Source organism: Arvicola amphibius, chromosome 11 (genome assembly GCF_903992535.2).
Source record: "Arvicola amphibius chromosome 11, mArvAmp1.2, whole genome shotgun sequence".
Classification (NCBI taxonomy): domain Eukaryota; kingdom Metazoa; phylum Chordata; class Mammalia; order Rodentia; family Cricetidae; genus Arvicola; species Arvicola amphibius.
In genome coordinates this window covers 109,821,891-109,839,935 of record NC_052057.2, presented here as the reverse complement: position 1 = coordinate 109,839,935, position 18,045 = coordinate 109,821,891, and the positions used below count along the sequence as shown (strand labels likewise).

The following is an 18,045-nucleotide window of genomic DNA, read 5'->3' as shown; positions in this document are numbered from 1 at the left end:
AGGCCTCCTTCTGTGTTTCAAGAGTGCTCTCTATGTGACTACTGTAGCAGTCATCATGAAGAACACAACTGTAAATTCAGTGGTGTCAAGGGCCTAATGAATCCAGTGGCTCCAAAGTGTCTAGTAAACCACCTAAAACAAATACCTCAGAGCTAGCAAAGACCTGATAATACCCTCCATCCTTCCTGTTATGCAATGTCTACCTATTCCACAAGCTTTGTACAGAAGGGCCAGTTTAGAGCTAGCAGAAGGCAGGCACACTGCACACTCTTTCATCCACTTACTACTCATCAACACTGAAATCTAGGGCTAGAGCGAGGGCTCAGTGGTAGACTGTACTGGCTGCTCTTCCTGAGGTCCTGAGTTCAATTCCCACCATTCACATGGCAGCCGACAACCATCTAGAACTGTAGTCTCCTGGGATCCAATGCACTCAAGTGGTGTGCAGATGTACATGCAGGCAACGCATTCATATATATAAAATACATATTTTTAAATCTACATCCTGTCACATGACTTGTTACCTCATCTCCATATGATCCATCCTGCTTCCCCCATTATCCATCTTCTTCCCAGAGTTCTCGCTCTGCCCAGAAATCCCACCCAAAACTCTTGCCTAGCTATTGACCATTCAACTTTTTATTACACCAATCTCAGTAATACATCTTCACACGGTGTACAAAGATCCTGCAACAATTAATCTTACTGTAGTCATTGTAGGTTCCAGTGAATTTTTTTAAGGTCTTCTCACTGTTCCTGGATCCTGATAACAGGCATTTCCATCCACAGAATTTTTGCATTGGCTGCATCCTTAAACACTTTTCTCTCAGCCACAAGGCTAGCTTCAATCACTTCCGAATCTTTGCTCAAAATCCACATTCTCAAAAAAGTGAAACTTTTTGAGGTATTAGGAGGTAAAACCTGGCTGGGTGCCTCCCAGCACTTATAGGCAGAGGCGGATAGATCTCTGTGATTTGAAGGCCAGCCTGGTCTACATAGTGAATTGTAGGAAAGCCAAAGCTATATGATAGAGAGACTCTGCCTCAAAAAAGTAAAATAAATGAATAAATAAGTTAAAACCTTCTCTCTTCAGTGCTAGAGAATGCTAATTTTACTGTATTTTTTACAAACAATATTACCTTCTGGCATACTGTGAAGTTCCATGCTCAAGTGAGTCTTCTGCCACTATCACCAGCGTATCTGGACAATCGCCAGATATATATGCCTAACTGCAACTACCACTTTTTCAATTAGTCTTTCAATCTGAAAAAATCTAAAAGAATTTGTTGAAACCATTTCTGTTGGCTTCCACGATACATTCTGTATGTTCTAGTGTTATGCTCCCATCATAGCTGCTGGCTAAAGAGTCAGCCACTTAGTCCAAGTTAAAGACTGTCATGCTGCACAGCGAACATCAAGATTCAGGAGACCTAAGATGTTTCACAGATGTCAAGGATAGGGCTGAGGAACTCGCTCACTGGTAGACACTCGTTCACTAAAGTGAGACAATGGGTTTGAGCCTGGTGTGGAGGAGAGGTAAAAATCAAATTAAGGGATTTCTTTTAAGTACAAACCTGTTTTAGGCCATAAGGCATTGACTGCAATTTCACCTCTAAATTCTTCTGCCATCCCAAGCACACACATAGACATGCCATATTTGGCAATAGTATAAGCTGAAAGAAAGCACAAAGAAAAATAATATAATTGAGAAACTAATCTTTGAGTGGAAACACCCAACTTTCTGCAGCTATTTTCTCCCTGGGAAAATTTTTGACAATTCTTTTCAAATTACAAAATACATAAGATAATTCTTTATGTAGACAAGAATGACTCTAAATTCCTGATTCTCCTGCCTCAGCATCCCAAGTACTGGGAGTATAGTTTACACATTGACCAAATATGCTGGGGTTGTTTGTTTGTTTTTAAAGACTTTATTGTTGTTAACTATGCATACATCTGTGTGTGCGTATGTGCCAATGCGCGCCCGAGGAGACCGGAGTTGTCAGGTGCCCCTGGGCTGGCATCACAGGCAGTTGTAGGCTGCCTGATGTGAGTGCCTGGTCTACACGGCAAGTTCCAAGACAGCCAGAGCTACACACTAGGATCCTATCTCAAAAACAAAGCAAACAAACAAAGAATGAAGGTGATTATTTACAGAGAAAGTTTCACTCACGACTCAACAACACATGTATGGTGGTGTAGCTTAACAGTGGAATATGTGTTTAGCACTTGTGAAGCCTAGATTTCAACTCCAGCACCATAAAATAAAAAGTAATCAGGGTCTGCAGAGATGGTTCAGCAGCTAAGTGCATATTGTTCTTGCAGAGGACCTGAGTCCTCATGTGAGCACCACGTCAGGCAACTCACAAGTGCCTGTAACTCCAGCTCCAGGGTATCTAATGACTTCCTGGCCACTAAGGGCACCTGCACTTACATTCACTCACACAGAGACACACACTCACATAATTTAAAAAATAAAGGCTTCCGATTCACTTAATTTCATCAACCGGAGTATAACTTCAGTCTTGCTCTCTACCCCAGAGCCTTCTTAAATGCGAATGAATTAGAATAAGAACTAAATATATGATATTACTTTAAGGGAGGTGCAACACAGAGAAACCCTATCTGGAGAAACCAAAGAAAGAAAGAAAAAGAAAGGAGGGAGGGAGGGAGGGAGGGAGAGAGGGAGGGAGGGAGGGAGGGAGAGAGAGAGAGGAAAAAAGGAAGAAAGGATTTACTATCTTGATCACTGACATTCAATATTAAGTATCATATCCAGACTGTAATTACATGATTAATACACTGATTAATTCAAAAAAATTAGCCAAACAAACTATCCCCTCAGCTAACACTTACCACAGTGCTGTTTGAACCACAAAGGATTTAGGTTCAGGGGTGGGCTGAGATTGAGAATATGAGCTACTTTGCTCTTTCTTAAAAAAGGAATACATGCTTTGGATCTGAAAATGAAAGAAAACACAAGATAAGTTAATAGCTTACGTTTTAAAGTACTTCCACAGCTGAATCTGCTCAGTGACCTGTCTAGTGCATCCTGTTGGTAGAGTACTTTTTTCCCAGAAAGAAGATAACAAATGGAACTGGTTTTCATGCTTTGAAGCCATGTTTCATGCCTGACCACATCATCTGCTTGATGGGAAAATCATATCCTTTCTCTATTAGCTTTATGCTCAACCGAGGATATCTTCAACCACAACTTCTCCCAAATTCTCCCACCCAAACACGCACAATTTCCAGACGCAGTTAATATACCTGTCAGACAGTCATAGGTTCAAATCCTGTTTCTTCCCCCTTTGTATGTCACTGGGTAAATCTGCATTCTAGTTTTTAGAAGGTTACTATAAAATGGTAATACCCACTACCAGCTAGGACTGATTAAAGGATTCAAATGAGATACTTCAGATAGGGCATATGCTCAACATGAAATAAAAAGTTACTATGAGTGACATCACATATGTTAGTTTATTTCACCGGTATAAAATGTAATATGCCTTTGAAAACAATATGGAATTCAAAGGTTTGGTTCTGATTATTGTTTTATCTTTTTTAGACAGAGTCTTAAGTCTTACATAGGTTAAGATGGCCTAGAATTCATTAAGCAGCTCAGTAGAGCCTTGAACACAAAACAATCCCACTGCTCCTGCCTCCTGGGTGTTGAGATTATGGGTATGTGTCCCTATAAGTGTTAATTTTATTTTTAATTACTTATTTAAATACACTGTTTATTTCACAAAAGATTTATATTCAATATTTTTATAATTGTTTAAGTATTAAAGTTATAACATCATATAGCTAAACAATATACTGTAGCTCAGTTATAGCCTTATTTCATATTCAAGAACATCTAAGGACATCAAGCATGACAGTACATGACTATAATCCCAGCATTCAAGAAGCTAAGGCAGGAGAATTGCAAGTTCCAGGTCAACCTGAGCTGCAAAGGAGACCTGGTCTGAAAAGTACAAGAGGAATTCTTGAGGCTGGAGCCACAGTTCAGCTGTAGAGCGTATGTCTACGATATATAAGGCACACAGGTCATGCCCCAACACTGAAATAAAAAAGGGGGTGAGAGCGGATTGTGAGCTAACCCGCCCTTCATTTATGTCAGTTTTTTTTAACTATTATTATTTCCAAATATAAAATTGTTACCAATTCTAACTTTTTTTTCCCTTTTTAGCTTTCTGAGACAGCATTTCTCTTGTGTAGCCCTGGCTGTTTTGGAACTCAATCTGAAGAACAGGCTGCCTTGAACTCAAGAGATTCTCCAGGGACTGGAGAGATGGCTCAGTGGTTAAGAGCATTGCCTGCTCTTCCAGAGGTCCCGAGTTCAAGCACATGGTGGCTCACAACCATCTGTAATGAGATCTGGCGCCCTCTTATGGCATGCAGGCATACATGGAGGCAGAATGTTGTATACATAATAAATAAATCTTTAAAAAAAAAGATTCTCCTATCTCTGTCTGCCAAGTGCTGGAATTAGAGGTGTGCACCACCACTGCTCGGTCACTGCAGTTTAGACACCAACTGCAATCAATGCCACTACAGATCGGAGGTATTAATTATATTTGTAGTGGTATTGATAGTAACCCTAACCAAAAAAAACCTTTTTTATTCCTAAAAGCATTTCACTTTTTCAAAGTATTTATTTATTCATTTATTTATTTATTATGTATACAGTGTTCTGCCTGCATGTGTGCCTGCAGGCTAAAAGAGGACACCAGAACTCATTACAGATGGCTATGAGCCACCATGTGGCTGCTGGGAATTGAACTCAGGACCTCTGGAAGAGCAACCAGTGCTCTTAACCCCGGAGCCATCTCTCCGGCCCAGTGTTTCACTTTCATAGAGTTGAAATGAGGGCAGGCAAACAATATTATAACTAATTTTCATTAAAACTAAAATTGTACCTCAACCAATCATAGGGAAAAACTGAGTCCATTCTAACAATAAGACCATACTTTGTAGTCAGAGGAAGGAGTTCATCTTGTTTACATCAAATGTGCTGGCTTTCCTGTGATCTGTTAGATAAAACCTTGCCAGCTGCAATTTGCTAACCAGCAGAGCCACTAATGCTACAAATCCACATCACACTTTTCATAACAACAAGCTCTGTCTTATACATCAAATTGAAAACTCTCAGCACTTAGACACTGTGCTGGCCAGTTTCTGTCAACTTAACACAAGCTAAGGTCACATGAGAGGAGGGAACCTGGATTAAGAAAATGACTCAATAAGATCAGGCTGTAACTAATTAGTGATTAACTAGGAGGGCCTAGCCTATTGTGGGTGGTGCCAGCCCTGGGCTAGTGGTCTTGGTTTTATAAGAAACAGACTGAGCAAGCCAGAGTGAGAAAGCCAGTAAGCAGCACCCCTTTATGCCCTCTGCACCACTTCCTGCCTCCAGGTTCCTGCCGTTACAGTTCTAGCCCTGACTTCCTTCAATGATGGACTTCAATGTAGACGTGTAAACCAATTCAACTCTTTGCTCACCAACTTGTTTATGGTCATCACAGCAATAGTAATCCTAAGACAGATACTAATATCATAAGCTTAATCATATGCCAACTAGATTTTAAGCTGTGCTGCTCTCTGGTCCCATCTGTTTATATGTAAGTTCTGGTTTCTGACTCACGTGAGGTAGGTTCCCCTCGTGTTCACATTCATCATCAAGTCCACTCTCTTTGTAGGAGTATCCAACGTGTTGGTCAAACTGATAGCACTCGCATTGTTCACCAAAATATCAATTCCTGTGTCCAAAGAAATCAGTTCCATATTGATGCAAGTCAGCGTTTCTCTCTCTCACCACACACACACACACACACACACACACACACACACACACACAAAACATTTTCTGTATGGCTTATCCCTCAGATAATTCAAAAATATAAACATACATACATATACATAGGTCTATAAAACACACACATATATAATTAGACTATATGACTGACCAATATACCAATGACAGATCCGGCAAATCTTTCAAAACTTATTTTCGCTGGCACATTGGAGATACAGCCAATGATCAGCTCCATGAAAAACTGCAAGGAGGTTTAGCATTTACAAGCTGTAGCCTCAACCCTTAAGTATCAGTCTTCTCTCACTGGCTCCAAGAACCTTGGGTCAAACCCTCTCTAGTCCTCTCTGACCTATGACCTTTCCGAGAATACTAGTCTCCCTCTCCACACAGCTCCTTTCTTTTTTTTCTTTCTTTCTGTTTTGTCTTGTTTTTCAAAACAGGGTGTCTCTGTAGCTTTGGAGCCTGGTTTAGAACTTGCTCTGTAGACCAGGCTGGCCTTAAACTCACAGAGATCTGCCTGTCTCTGCCTCCCGAGGGCTGGGATTAAAGGAGTGAGCACCATTGCCTGGTCAGAGCTCCTTTCTAAAGGGAAGGGCTCCCTTCTGGTCTTGGAAACTGAGGAAAGACAATTTTCTTGAGTTTAAGCCCCAAACAAGACTTTAGTGACTCATAACATAGAAATACAGACACACACACACACACAAAATAATTCCAATTTCTATACACTGTGTCCAGTTCCTACAAAATAATTCCAATTTCTATACACTGTGTCCAGTTCCTACAAAATAATTCCAATTTCTATACACTGTGTCCAGTTCCTACAAAATAATTCCAATTTCTATACACTGTGTCCAGTTCCTACAAAATAATTCCAATTTCTATACACTGTGTCCAGTTCCTACAAAATAATTCCAATTTCTTTTTTCTTTTTTCTTTTTTTGGTTTTTCGAGACAGGGTTTCTCTGCAGCTTTTTTGGAGCCTGTCCTGGAACTAGCTCTTGTAGACCAGGCTGGCCTCGAACTCACAGAGATCCGCCTGCCTCTGCCTCCCGAGTGCTGGGATTAAAGGCGTGCGCCACCACCGCCCGGCTTAATAATTCCAATTTCTATACACTGTGTCCAGTTCCTACAAAATAATTCCAATTTCTATACACTGTGTCCAGTTCCTACAAAATAATTCCAATTTCTATACACTGTGTCCAGTTCCTACAAAATAATTCCAATATCTATACACTGTGTCCAGTTCCTACAAAATAATTCCAATTTCTATACACTGTGTCCAGTTCCTACCTATATGCAATATGTCTTGTTTCAGTTATATGCTTAACAAAAATAACATTAGATGAAAATTTCAGTGAAAAGATAAAAGTTCTCTACTTCATTGAAAATTCTGCTATGCAGAGGGTGCTAATTAGATCTAAGGTGAGCATAACCATTTGTGACTTGTGACGCAGGCTATCCACCAGCAGGTTTCAGTGACTTAGGAATCCCGAATTGCAGGTTGCAACAAAAGAAAGACTACAGTCAGGTAACTTTCATTCCAGTACAGTATTCTCACTGCTTCATTTTACCGATGCTGTTAATCTCTAACTGGGCCTACTTTATGTAACATTTATCACAGATACACAGGTCTAGGGGGAAAAGCAGCATGCATAGGGTCACATACTACCCATGGTTTCAGGCATCCACTGGCGGTGATTACATCTATATTTTATCAATGTTCAGGAATTATTTCAGAATCCAGGGACTACCTCCAAATCTCTCGACAGCTTTTTCCACCGCACTGTTGATTTGCTGTTCATCTCTCACATCAACGACACATGGCAAGGCCTTTCCTCCAGCCGCTTCAACTACAAAGAAAACAAAAGAGCATGAAGCTGTTTGTTTTATTTTATTTTATTTTTGGTTTTTCAAGTCAGGGTTTCTCTGTAGTTTTGGAATCTGTCCTGGAACTAGATCTTGTAGACCAGGCTGGCCTCGATCTCACAGAGATCTGCTCTGCCTCCCAAGTGCTGGAATTAAAAGCATGTGCCACCACTGCCCAGCTGCATGAAGGTGTTTATAATTACACCTTCATCCTGATGCAACATCAGTAAAAAGAAAAAGCTCCCCATTTTCAGCGAAATCGAGATACATTACAAGGTCTTACAATCACAACAGACAGATGGACTAACCCAACCACCTGGGGCACTTCAGACTCCAGGCATCAACACAGTGCACACACATACATGCAGGTAAAAACACTAATGCACACAAAATAAAACACATCTAAAAAACATCTAAAAATAAAATGTTCACCCCACCTACTGTCAAATGTCTCCACCTCACTCCCATTCTACCTCCACCTCCCACCCCAGAATAACTGTCCTCAAGAAATGACTTCCCAGTGCTGGGAATGGAACCCTGGACCCTGGACCTCCAACTTACAGTCTCAGCCCCGAAATATGATAAACCTAGATAAGATTAACTAGAATCTCTCACATTGCTCAAAAGAGGTAGAGGTGAAAAAACACTCAGAACTCTCTTGGTAATAAAATTAATACTTCTTTAGGCACATTTTTTTTTAATTTTTAAGACAGGGTTTCACTATATAGCCTTGGCTGGTCTGGTTCTCACTATGTAGAGCAGGCTGGCCAGGAACTCACAGAGATCCGCTTGCCTCTGCTTCCCGAGTGCTGGGATTAAAATGTGCACCACCATTTATTTAGTTTATTGCATGTGCACATGCTATAACCTGCAGAAAGCCAGTTGTCTCCACAGTGTGGGTGTGGGGATCTAGCTCAGGCTGTCGGGCTGGGCAGCAAGCACCTTTCTTTACCTGCTGAGCCGTCTCACCAGCCCTAAACACAGTTATTTCTAGAGTAACTTTCAAACAGCTTACACTAAACCCTACATCAAACTATGTACTGAGACCACGGTAAGAGCAGCCGTGCGATGGCAGTCATCACACTCACTTTCTTCAGCAGCAGTGTAGATTGTGCCTGGGAGTTTCGGGTGTGTCTGGGTGGTTTTCGCAGCAATCACAATATTTGCTCCATCCTTCGCTGCTTTCAATGCAATAGCTTTGCCAATGCCTCGGCTTGCACCCGTGATAAAAATCGTGCATCCCGCTAGCTTCCTAAACAGAGCAAAGGTGACCTTATTAGAAACTTTACTGCTTTATCTATACCAGCTTACACACATTTTCATGATTTCCTGATTACCCCCAACCCACCTGACAGATTAGAACCCCTCTATATTTCTACTGGACACGACAATAAATTATTTATGACAATTGCAGTTGGCCAGTCTTAACTGAGATCTGACAAACACAATCTGCTCAAATACAAAGTAAATCTTGAAATAATTACAGAGTGTGAGGTAACAGGTTAGTGTACCATACCCAGCTCTTTTACAGGGGAGCTGGAGATTTCAATCAAGGTCCTCAGGTTTACCCAGCAGCCCCTTTCCCCACGGACTCATCCACCAGTCTGAGATCTTGTTTTGCTGTTGTTTGGAGACAGAGTCTCATGCAGCACAGGCTGGCCTTGAGCCCCAAGTGCTGGGATACAGGCAGGTACCACTATGCATGTCAACAAGGCTTATTTGTGAGTGACAGGTTTACACATAAAGTTTTTTTTAATATTTATTTATTTATTATGTATACAATATTCTGTCTGTGTGTATGACCGCAGACCAGAAGAGGGCACCAGACCCCATTACAGATGGTTGTGAGCCACCATGTGGTTGACTGGGAATTGAACTCAAGACCTTTGGAAGAGCAGGCAATGCTCTTAACCTCTAAGCTATCTCTCCAGCGCCTACACATAAAGTTTTATCCTTCACATTCTATAGTACTTTTCTAATTTTCTACAATAAATACATAACACATGATCTTTAAAAAGTTCTCTAAAAATAGTAGCTAGAATGGAAAAAACCAAATGCGGATTAACTAATGAAGGATGACTATAAGTGGCTTACCCCACAATGGAATAGTGTTCAGTGGTGAAATGAAGAGATTGATTTTTATGTCTTACTATATAAGTGTATCCACCTCCAACGTTGCCTTTTGGTTCACAAAACCTAGTATTTACTAGCTGACCTTTTACAAAAAAAATGTACTATCTAGGATTTTTGCCTAATTTTTAACTCTAAATAATAGATTCATAAAATATGTGATTCTGTTTAGAAAGCTACTCATATGACTTAACTATACTTATTTTTCAATACATGAATCCACACATGATACTATAAGTTAGCTATTCTACCGTCAGCAATAGTGCTATCAATGTTGCTGAATTCATCTGCTAGTCACTTGTGCTAGTGTCTCTAGAGCGCGCGCGCGCGCACACACACACACACACACACACACACACACAAACCAGTGAAACTGCTCCCTTATGAATTGGTTTCTTGTCTCAGTGTGACAAAATTCCTTTTTTTCCCAAGAATGTTTATTTTATTGATTTTATTGAGCTATACGTTTTTCTCTGCTCCCCTCCCTGCCTCTCCCCTTCAACTTTCTCCCATGGTCCCCAGCTCCGAATTTACTCAGGAGATCTTATCTTTTTCTACTTCCCATGTAGATTAAATCCACATATGTCTCTCTTAGGGTCCTCATTGTTGTCTAGGTTCTGGGATTGTGATTTGTAGGCTGGTTTTCTTTGCTTTGTGTTTAAAAACCACTTATGAGTGAGTACATGTGATATTTGTCTTTCTGGGTCTGGGTTACGTCATTCAAAATGATGTTTTCTAGCTCTATCCATTTGCCTCCAAATTTCAAGATGTCATTATTTTTTTCTGCTGTGTGGTACTCCATTGTGTCAATATACCACATTTTCCTTATCCATTATTCAGTCAAGGGGCCAATACTCCTCAAATTGTTCCACACAATAGAAAAAGAAAGAACACTGCCAAACTCTTTTTATGAGGCTGCAATTACCCTGATACCCAAATCACATAAAGACTTACTAAGAAAGAGAATTACAGACCAATCTCACTCATGGACATTATTGGAAAAATACTAAGTAAAATGTAATCCATCATATACACAAACTGAAAAATAAAAACTACATGATCATCTCGTTAGATGATGAAAAGCTTTCAAAAAATTCCTTTTAGGAAGTTGTAGCTGAGCACTCGCCAGCAAGCACCTCACCTCAGAGATCTGGAGCGCCGGTGCTGGCCGAGCCGTCACCATGCCTCTGGCTAGAGACCTTTTACACCCTTCCTTGGAAGACGAAGAGAAAAAACATAAGAAGAAACGGCTGGTTCAGAGCCCAAATTCTTACTTCATGGATGTGAAATGTCCAGGCTGCTACAAGATTACTACAGTTTTCAGCCATGCTCAGACAGTGGTTCTTTGTGTAGGTTGTTCAACAGTGTTGTGCCAGCCCACAGGAGGAAAAGCCAGGCTCACAGAAGGCTGTTCGTTTAGAAGAAAGCAGCACTAATCATCTATACGAGTCCTGAGTCTGCGTTTTTCACAGAAAGCCTTATCAAGTTTAGTGACTCTACCAAGACAATGTAACTGTGTTTGATTTTATAAAGTATACAGCAGTGATCTCCTATTTTGGTGTCAGTTTTTCAATAAAGTTTTAATTATAGACAAGTTCAAAAAAAAATTCCTTTTAAAAGCAATGCTGAGAGTTGGAGAGTTGGCTCGGCAGTTACGAGTGCTAACTGTCCTTTCGGAGAACTGAATAGGACTGAATTTGGATCCCTCTAACTCCAGGCTCGAAGGATCCGTCTCCCCCTTCTGGCCTCTGTAGGCATGCACAGACACACAGAAAAGACACACATAAAAAAATAAACATTTTTAAACAGCAACAAAGAGTTTCTTTAGGCTCCCAGTTTAAAGGGCTACAGGGCAGGGAAGGCTTGGTGGCGGGAAAGTGAGGCAGCTGGAGAGAAAGGAGAAAGCAACAGAGCAGCCTTTCTCCCTCTTGCTTAGCCCAGCCCCATCCCATACTATGGTGCGCCTCATTCTCAGGGTGGGTCTTCTATCTTCAGCTAACCCCCTTTTCAAACCCCCTGCAGACACACCCAGAGGCATGGCTCCTGGTGACTCTAAATCCAATCAAATAATTGAAATCAGGAGAGGGTGGCTGCCTCGGGTACACAGGATCCTGAGTTAGCCCCTGTAAAGGGGAGGGGTGTGTTGGTTATGCCCCTTCCCTCACAAATCAACCACTAGATCTTATATGGCACTGTTATGGATCAAAGAAAATCTCAAAGATAACCACAAATTCTGGGACACTCCTTCCACCGAGAGAAAAAGCATGTTTCCCAGTCCTGGATTCTGGCTTGACCTTCTAGCTTTTGTTGGACAAAAGACTATGATAAACCTAGCATGGTGGCACGTACTTTTAACCCCAGCACTCTGAGGCAGAGGCAGGTCGATCTGTGAGTTGGAGGGCAGCCTGCCCTGCAGATTAAGTTCCAGGACAGCCAAGGCTACACAAAGAAACCCTGTCTAAAAAACAAAACAAAAAAAATTGTTTAAAAAAATCTGGGCAGTAGAGACATAGGCCTTTAATCCCAGCACTTGGAAGGCAGAGGCAGGCAGACCTATAAATTCAAGGCCAGCATTGTCTACAAGGTAAGGGCTGTTACACAGAGAAAGCCTGTCTCAAAAGCCCAACCCCCCCCCCAAAAAAAGAAAAGAAAAAAAGTTGAGGTCTAGGGTACAGGCCAAAAGGTCAATAGATCAAAAACACATGCATGTTTTAGTAAGTATGAGGCCCTGAGTTTGATACTTAGTGCCACAAGGGAAAAAATAAACCATCATGTTAGACACGTGACACAGAAATTCCAAGCTGAGCATGATGATACACACCTGGAATCCTAGCTCTTGGAATGGTAAGGCAAAGAATTACCAAGAGTTCAAGACTAGCCTGGAATATACAGTAAGTTCCAGGCTAACCTGGGTTAGAGATTCTACCTCATAGACAGAAAGAGAGAAGGGAGGGGCAGGGAGGGAAGAAGGGGGGGGGAGGAATCACTGAGTTTTTAGATAATAATTACTAGATACCAACAGAGACCTGACTCCTCTAAATGGGACAAGGGAGGACAGGGTCTGGGAGCCTGGTTAGAGAAGATATAAAGAAGTTTTCCAGGCTCTCACCCATGTCAAAGGGGAGAACAAATATGCCATGTGATCTGTCAATAAGACCAGACAGGAGCTAAACATGTAGTGGCCTGGAGAGATGGCTCAGTCATTGAAGAGTTTGCCTCGAGTTTGAAGACCTGAATTCCATTCCTCACACTCACGTAAGAAGACAGCTGTGGTAGCGCACACTGCAGCAGAAACGTTGAGTTCAAGGCAAGCCTGGTCTACATATTGAGACCCAGGCCAGCCGGGACTACACAGTGAGACCCTGTATCAAACAAAAAGTTTACATAAACTACCAAAGAGATGTGTAGAGGCTGGCAAGATGGCTCAGAGGCTAATGAAGAGAGTTTGGCGCTTCTACAGAGGACCAGAGTTCAGTACTGAGCACCCACATTGGCAGCTCACAATCTAAACCCAGATCCAGAAAATCTGACACCCTCTTGTAGCCTACATGGGCATTGTATACTCATGCTACACACACACACATGAAAATAAAGTTAAAAATCCAAATAAAGAGATGTTTAAGGATAAGTACCCCCACAAAAATGTCTGCCAACTATTGATTTACAGGCTTATCCCTTTGCCTGTAACACAGCTGGACTGAATCCCAGTAGAATAAAGGGCACACTCGTGCTCACCCGGAGTCCAGGGCATTGGCAGCCAGAGCAGCAGAGGCAGCCAGATCTGTCTACTAGGCCCTCTAGCTGCAAAGATTAGGATAAGGATGCCAATAGCAAGGTATTAACAAATGCTTCGCTTACTTATTACTTACTCTGTCTACTCATATATTAGAACTATTTTAATTACACTAGTTTTATAAACTATTTTAAGATCTAGAAAAATCAGTTCACCTCATTTGAGTTTTTTGTTTGTTTTTGTCTTTTACTTTCCTGGCTCATCTTAAGTATTTAGTTTAGAAACTTTAGAAGCTGACACTGGCAAGTTTGGATATTGTACTCTCATTTTTGATTGCCTTTGATTGTGCAATCCTCTTGATGATGAATATCTGTCTGTCTGTTTGCTTTTTGTTTTGTTTTATTTTGTTTTGTTTTTCAAGACAGGGTTTCTATATAACAGCCCTGGCTGTCCTGGAACTCTGTAGACCAGGCTGGCCTCAAATTCAAAAAGATCTGTCTGCCTCTGCCTCCAATATCTGTCTTACAACATCAAACTTTAAAATATATATTCTCTTCGATCCAGCAATTTCATTTTCAAGAATTTATCCTAGGTACATTCATCTATGTATAAAGAGACAGAAGAAAGGAAATGAAGTCAGGCATGGTGTACAGACCTTTAATACCAGCACTTGGCAAAAGCAGGCAGATTTCTATGAGTTCAAAGCTAGTTTGGTCTACATAACAAGTTCAAAGACAGCCAGGACTACACTCAAACAAAACAGAAGAATATAATGGAAGCAAATATGGAATAAAAACAACAAAAAAGATAGTGGTGGCAGATGCCTTTAATCCCAGCACTGGGTAGAGGCAGGTGAATCTTTGTGAGTTCGAGGCCAGCCTGGTCTACAGAGTGAGTTTCATATAGGCTTCAAAGCTACACAGAGAAACCTTGTCTCTAAATAAATAAATAAATAACAAAATAACTGGAAGTGATTTAGTATCCAACAATAAGTAATAGGTTAAATACATGATGGTCTTCGATAAAAATATGCAACCATTAAAGAAGACAAGGAAGAGTTGCATGTACTTGAAACCTATGTACACCCCAAGACACAGCAGGTAAAAACAGCAAGCCTAAAATGGAGTTTGCTACTATTTTCTAAAAAGTAGGAGATGTTCCTGTAGGGTATACAAAATATGTTTATAAACGTAAAGATTACAAATATATCAGAAAGAAGTTGAATATTTAAGTTTTTTAGCTGTCTATATGTGTCAAGCTAGTTACAGAATGGGCTTGTCACTGGCTTAAGATACCCCAGCTTCATAGAACACAGTAGACTACCTGAGTTTGGCAAGGACTAAGAAGTGCGAAAGACACTGAAAGAACATTGCTTAGGGCTGGAGAGATAGCTCAGAGGTTAAGAGCATTGCCTGCTCTTCCAGAGGTCCTGAGTTCAATTCCCAGCAACCACATGGTGGCTCACAACCATCTGTAATGGGGTCTGGTGCCCTCTTCTGGCCTGTAGTCATACACACAGACAGAATATTGTATACATAATAAATAAATAAATATTTTTAAAAAAATAACATTGCTTAATGGGCATTGTTTTGATTTTCACAAGACTGAGAAGTCCTGGCGACAACCGTGTGAGGGGTTTCCTTTTTTTTTGGGGGGGGGGGTGAGGCGTAGACAGGGTCTCACTCTGTAGCCTTTGTTGACATAGCACTCACTATGTAGACCAGGATAGCCTCGATCCTTCTGTTGGGATTAAAATCTCATGCCACTATGCCTGGCTATTCTAGGGTAAATACACTTCACCTTACGTTAAAAGAAAAGAAAAAACTGCCGTCAAAGATACTTGTATTGTAACATTTTAACTCGCTGTTAACTTGAAAACCACTTTCAAAACACACCATTCTTTTATTATTCTACAATCGAGCATAGGGAACAAACAGAAAGTTTAAAGTTACTGTCCCAAGAGACCTTTCACCTAGAAGCTGAAAGCAATGCTGTCACCGGGCCAAGCAAAAGACAAGGCTGCGGCCACACAGGGGTGTCGGGGACACCGACCCTCGCGACCCTCCCTGTGGGGTAGCTAACCCCGCTGCGCCCCATCCTACACAACTTTGGGTTCCTGGGCACGCGCTGTCTCCGCGGGTCCCAGCGACTCGATCCTCGCGGCGCACCGGAGATCCGGAGCGCGCGGCAGCTTCACCGGACCTCGCCGGGGGGGCACGGCGAGCACGGGCGACCTCGCGACCCGCTCCCCACCCACCCCGAACCCCTTACCCGGTGTTGGGCAGCATGACCTTCCCAGCTCGGAGGACTTGTTAACAACGGCGGGACTGCGGCGAGCCGTGAGTGACAGGCGAACCCGCCCTCCGCATTTAGCCGCGCCCCCCGCCCCGCCCCGCCCCGCCCCGAGGCCCGCTCGGGAACCGGCTATCCCAACAAGATGGAGCTCGCTGAGTGCGCCTGCGCACGCCGGGCACCGGGCGGGACTTCCTACGGCTCCACAAACGACACCCAGGAAACCAACGCTCTGCGCATGCGCCTCAGGCGCCCCTCTCCGCCCCGCCCCTGTCCCGGGTCTGGCGATGACAATCAGTCTCTGCCCCCGACTGCTGGCGTGTCCCGAGCATCAGGCCTACGTAGGCTTTCCTCGGCAGTCCGCCGCCCGCTCGGGTCCGGCCGGATGGCCGATGGAGGGGCGCGCCGGGGACTGACCTGGGGGTGCTGAGCGTCGTCCTGCCCTGTCCTTCCCCGAGCCAACGCGCTCGCCCCGAGGTGCCTCGGGAAAGGTTGGGGGCGTCTGAAAAATGCTTTTGCATAAGCTGATCTGCGTCGCCTTTTAGCTGCCACCGAATCTGGACTTATCCCAGACCTCCAGTGTCTGTAGACAGGCGACGAGAGGGGACCTTCTGGAAGAGGTCTTTGCAAGGGTCACCCCTAAGAATTTATCGTTTATCTGGGCCACAGAAGCCAAATTTGGAGAAGGAAATCCTTAGTCCTGGAATAAGGTCGATTCTGGGATCCAGTTTCGCCTTGGAAGTTATACCTAACTCAGCCACCCTGGAAATAAAATTGTTTTGTACTTTGTAACGGTAGAAAATATGCTAAAGAGATTATCTGAAGCCTAGTTCAGGAAAACAGCTTAAGGAAAAAGAAAGTTGTGAAGTTTTTCAGTCATAAAACTGGTATCTTTCAGGGCAGTGGTGGCGCACGCCTTTAATCCAAGAGGCAGGAGGATCTCTGAGTTCGAGGCCAGCCTGGTCTACAGCGCGAGTTCCAGGACAGTCTGTGCCCACTAAGAAACTCTGTCTCTAAAACCCAGCCAGCCAAACAAACAAAAAATTGGTACCTTGTAAACCCACACCTCGACTTACATTATATTCACAAAATTATTTGTGCCAAATTTTATAGGTATATTAAAATGAAATCTTAACATTTTTATTATTTTATGTTTATGAGTGTTTTGCCTGTCTGCATGTCTGTACTCTTCCTGTGTGCACTGCCTGAAGAGGCCAGAAGTGGGTGTCAGGTTCCCTAGAACTGGAGTTACAGGCGGATGTCAGCTTAACCCTGAATCCTTTGGAAGAGCAGCCAGTGCTCTTAACTACGGAACCGTCTCTTAGCCCTAAATTAAATCTTTAAATTAAATTAAGAAGATAAATAACAAGGTTGGAGAGATGGCTCCATGGTTTAAAATGAATTCTGTGCTTGCTGAGGACCTGGGTTTGATTCCCAGCACCTGTGTCTACAGCTCCTGGGGATCTGGGGACACAAACACACACAGACACATAAAGATAGTCAGGCGTGGTGACATACACCTTTGGTTCCAGCACTCTGGAGGCCGAGGCAGGTGACACTATGTATGTAGTGAGAACCTATCTCAAAGAAATTAAATAAGTTATTGATTTAGTTAAACAATAATTAAACGGTTAAATCTACGGCATTAACTATTTTGACTAGTGTTAAAATGTGATTTAGAGCTACCCACAGCCTTCCACAGTAGTGATTAATGTAGTATACAAAGCAGGCATGGGGTGGGGCTGTGCTTCTACCTAGCCTTTAGGAGGCTGAGGTCAGCCTAAGCTGTGTAGTGAGACCCCCATCTCAAAACAGAAGCAATGCTGCAGGTGGCGAGTGGGCAAGGAAGACTCAGTCTTGTTAGCATCAGATAGGGGTTCACAAGACGAGCGGTTTCGGTTTAGACTTTCAGAGGATTTCTTCTGACTGCAGTGTGAAGAATGGTGTCAAAGAATATTGAGACCCGGAAGTCTACAATAATGTCATGAATAAGAAAAATGTTGGGTGATGTGGCCTCAAGCGCTAATGGTGGCTGGAAAGATATATATATATATATATATATATATATATATATATATATATATATATATCTTATATATATATTTGGTTTTTCGAGACAGGGTTTCCCTGTAGTTTCTAGAGCCTGTCCTGGAACTAGCTCTTGTAGACCAGACTGGCCTCGAACTCACAGAGATCCGCCTGC

The 18,045-nt window shown here is 42.4% G+C and overlaps 2 protein-coding genes across 2 annotated transcripts in view; one reads left to right on the top strand and one right to left on the bottom strand.

The window, feature by feature from the left end:
• Hsdl2 (hydroxysteroid dehydrogenase like 2) overlaps positions 1 to 15,930 on the bottom strand; it is a 33,520-nt gene extending 17,590 nt beyond the window's left edge. Inside the window, exons 1-6 of the mRNA XM_038347422.1 lie at positions 15,822 to 15,930; positions 8,776 to 8,939; positions 7,573 to 7,671; positions 5,651 to 5,765; positions 2,857 to 2,960; positions 1,575 to 1,673 (exon numbers count right to left, since the gene is read on the bottom strand). Coding sequence (XP_038203350.1) covers positions 1,575 to 1,673; positions 2,857 to 2,960; positions 5,651 to 5,765; positions 7,573 to 7,671; positions 8,776 to 8,939; positions 15,822 to 15,838 — 598 coding nt within the window. The 5' untranslated portion in view covers positions 15,839 to 15,930. The remainder of the gene's footprint in view (positions 1 to 1,574; positions 1,674 to 2,856; positions 2,961 to 5,650; positions 5,766 to 7,572; positions 7,672 to 8,775; positions 8,940 to 15,821) is intronic.
• LOC119826269 (40S ribosomal protein S27-like) lies at positions 10,948 to 11,411 on the top strand. Its single transcript, XM_038347423.1, has one exon. The coding sequence runs from the start codon at positions 10,999 to 11,001 to the stop codon at positions 11,251 to 11,253; it is 255 nt and encodes an 84-aa protein (XP_038203351.1). The 5' UTR covers positions 10,948 to 10,998; the 3' UTR covers positions 11,254 to 11,411.
• Positions 15,931 to 18,045: the final 2,115 nt, after the last annotated feature.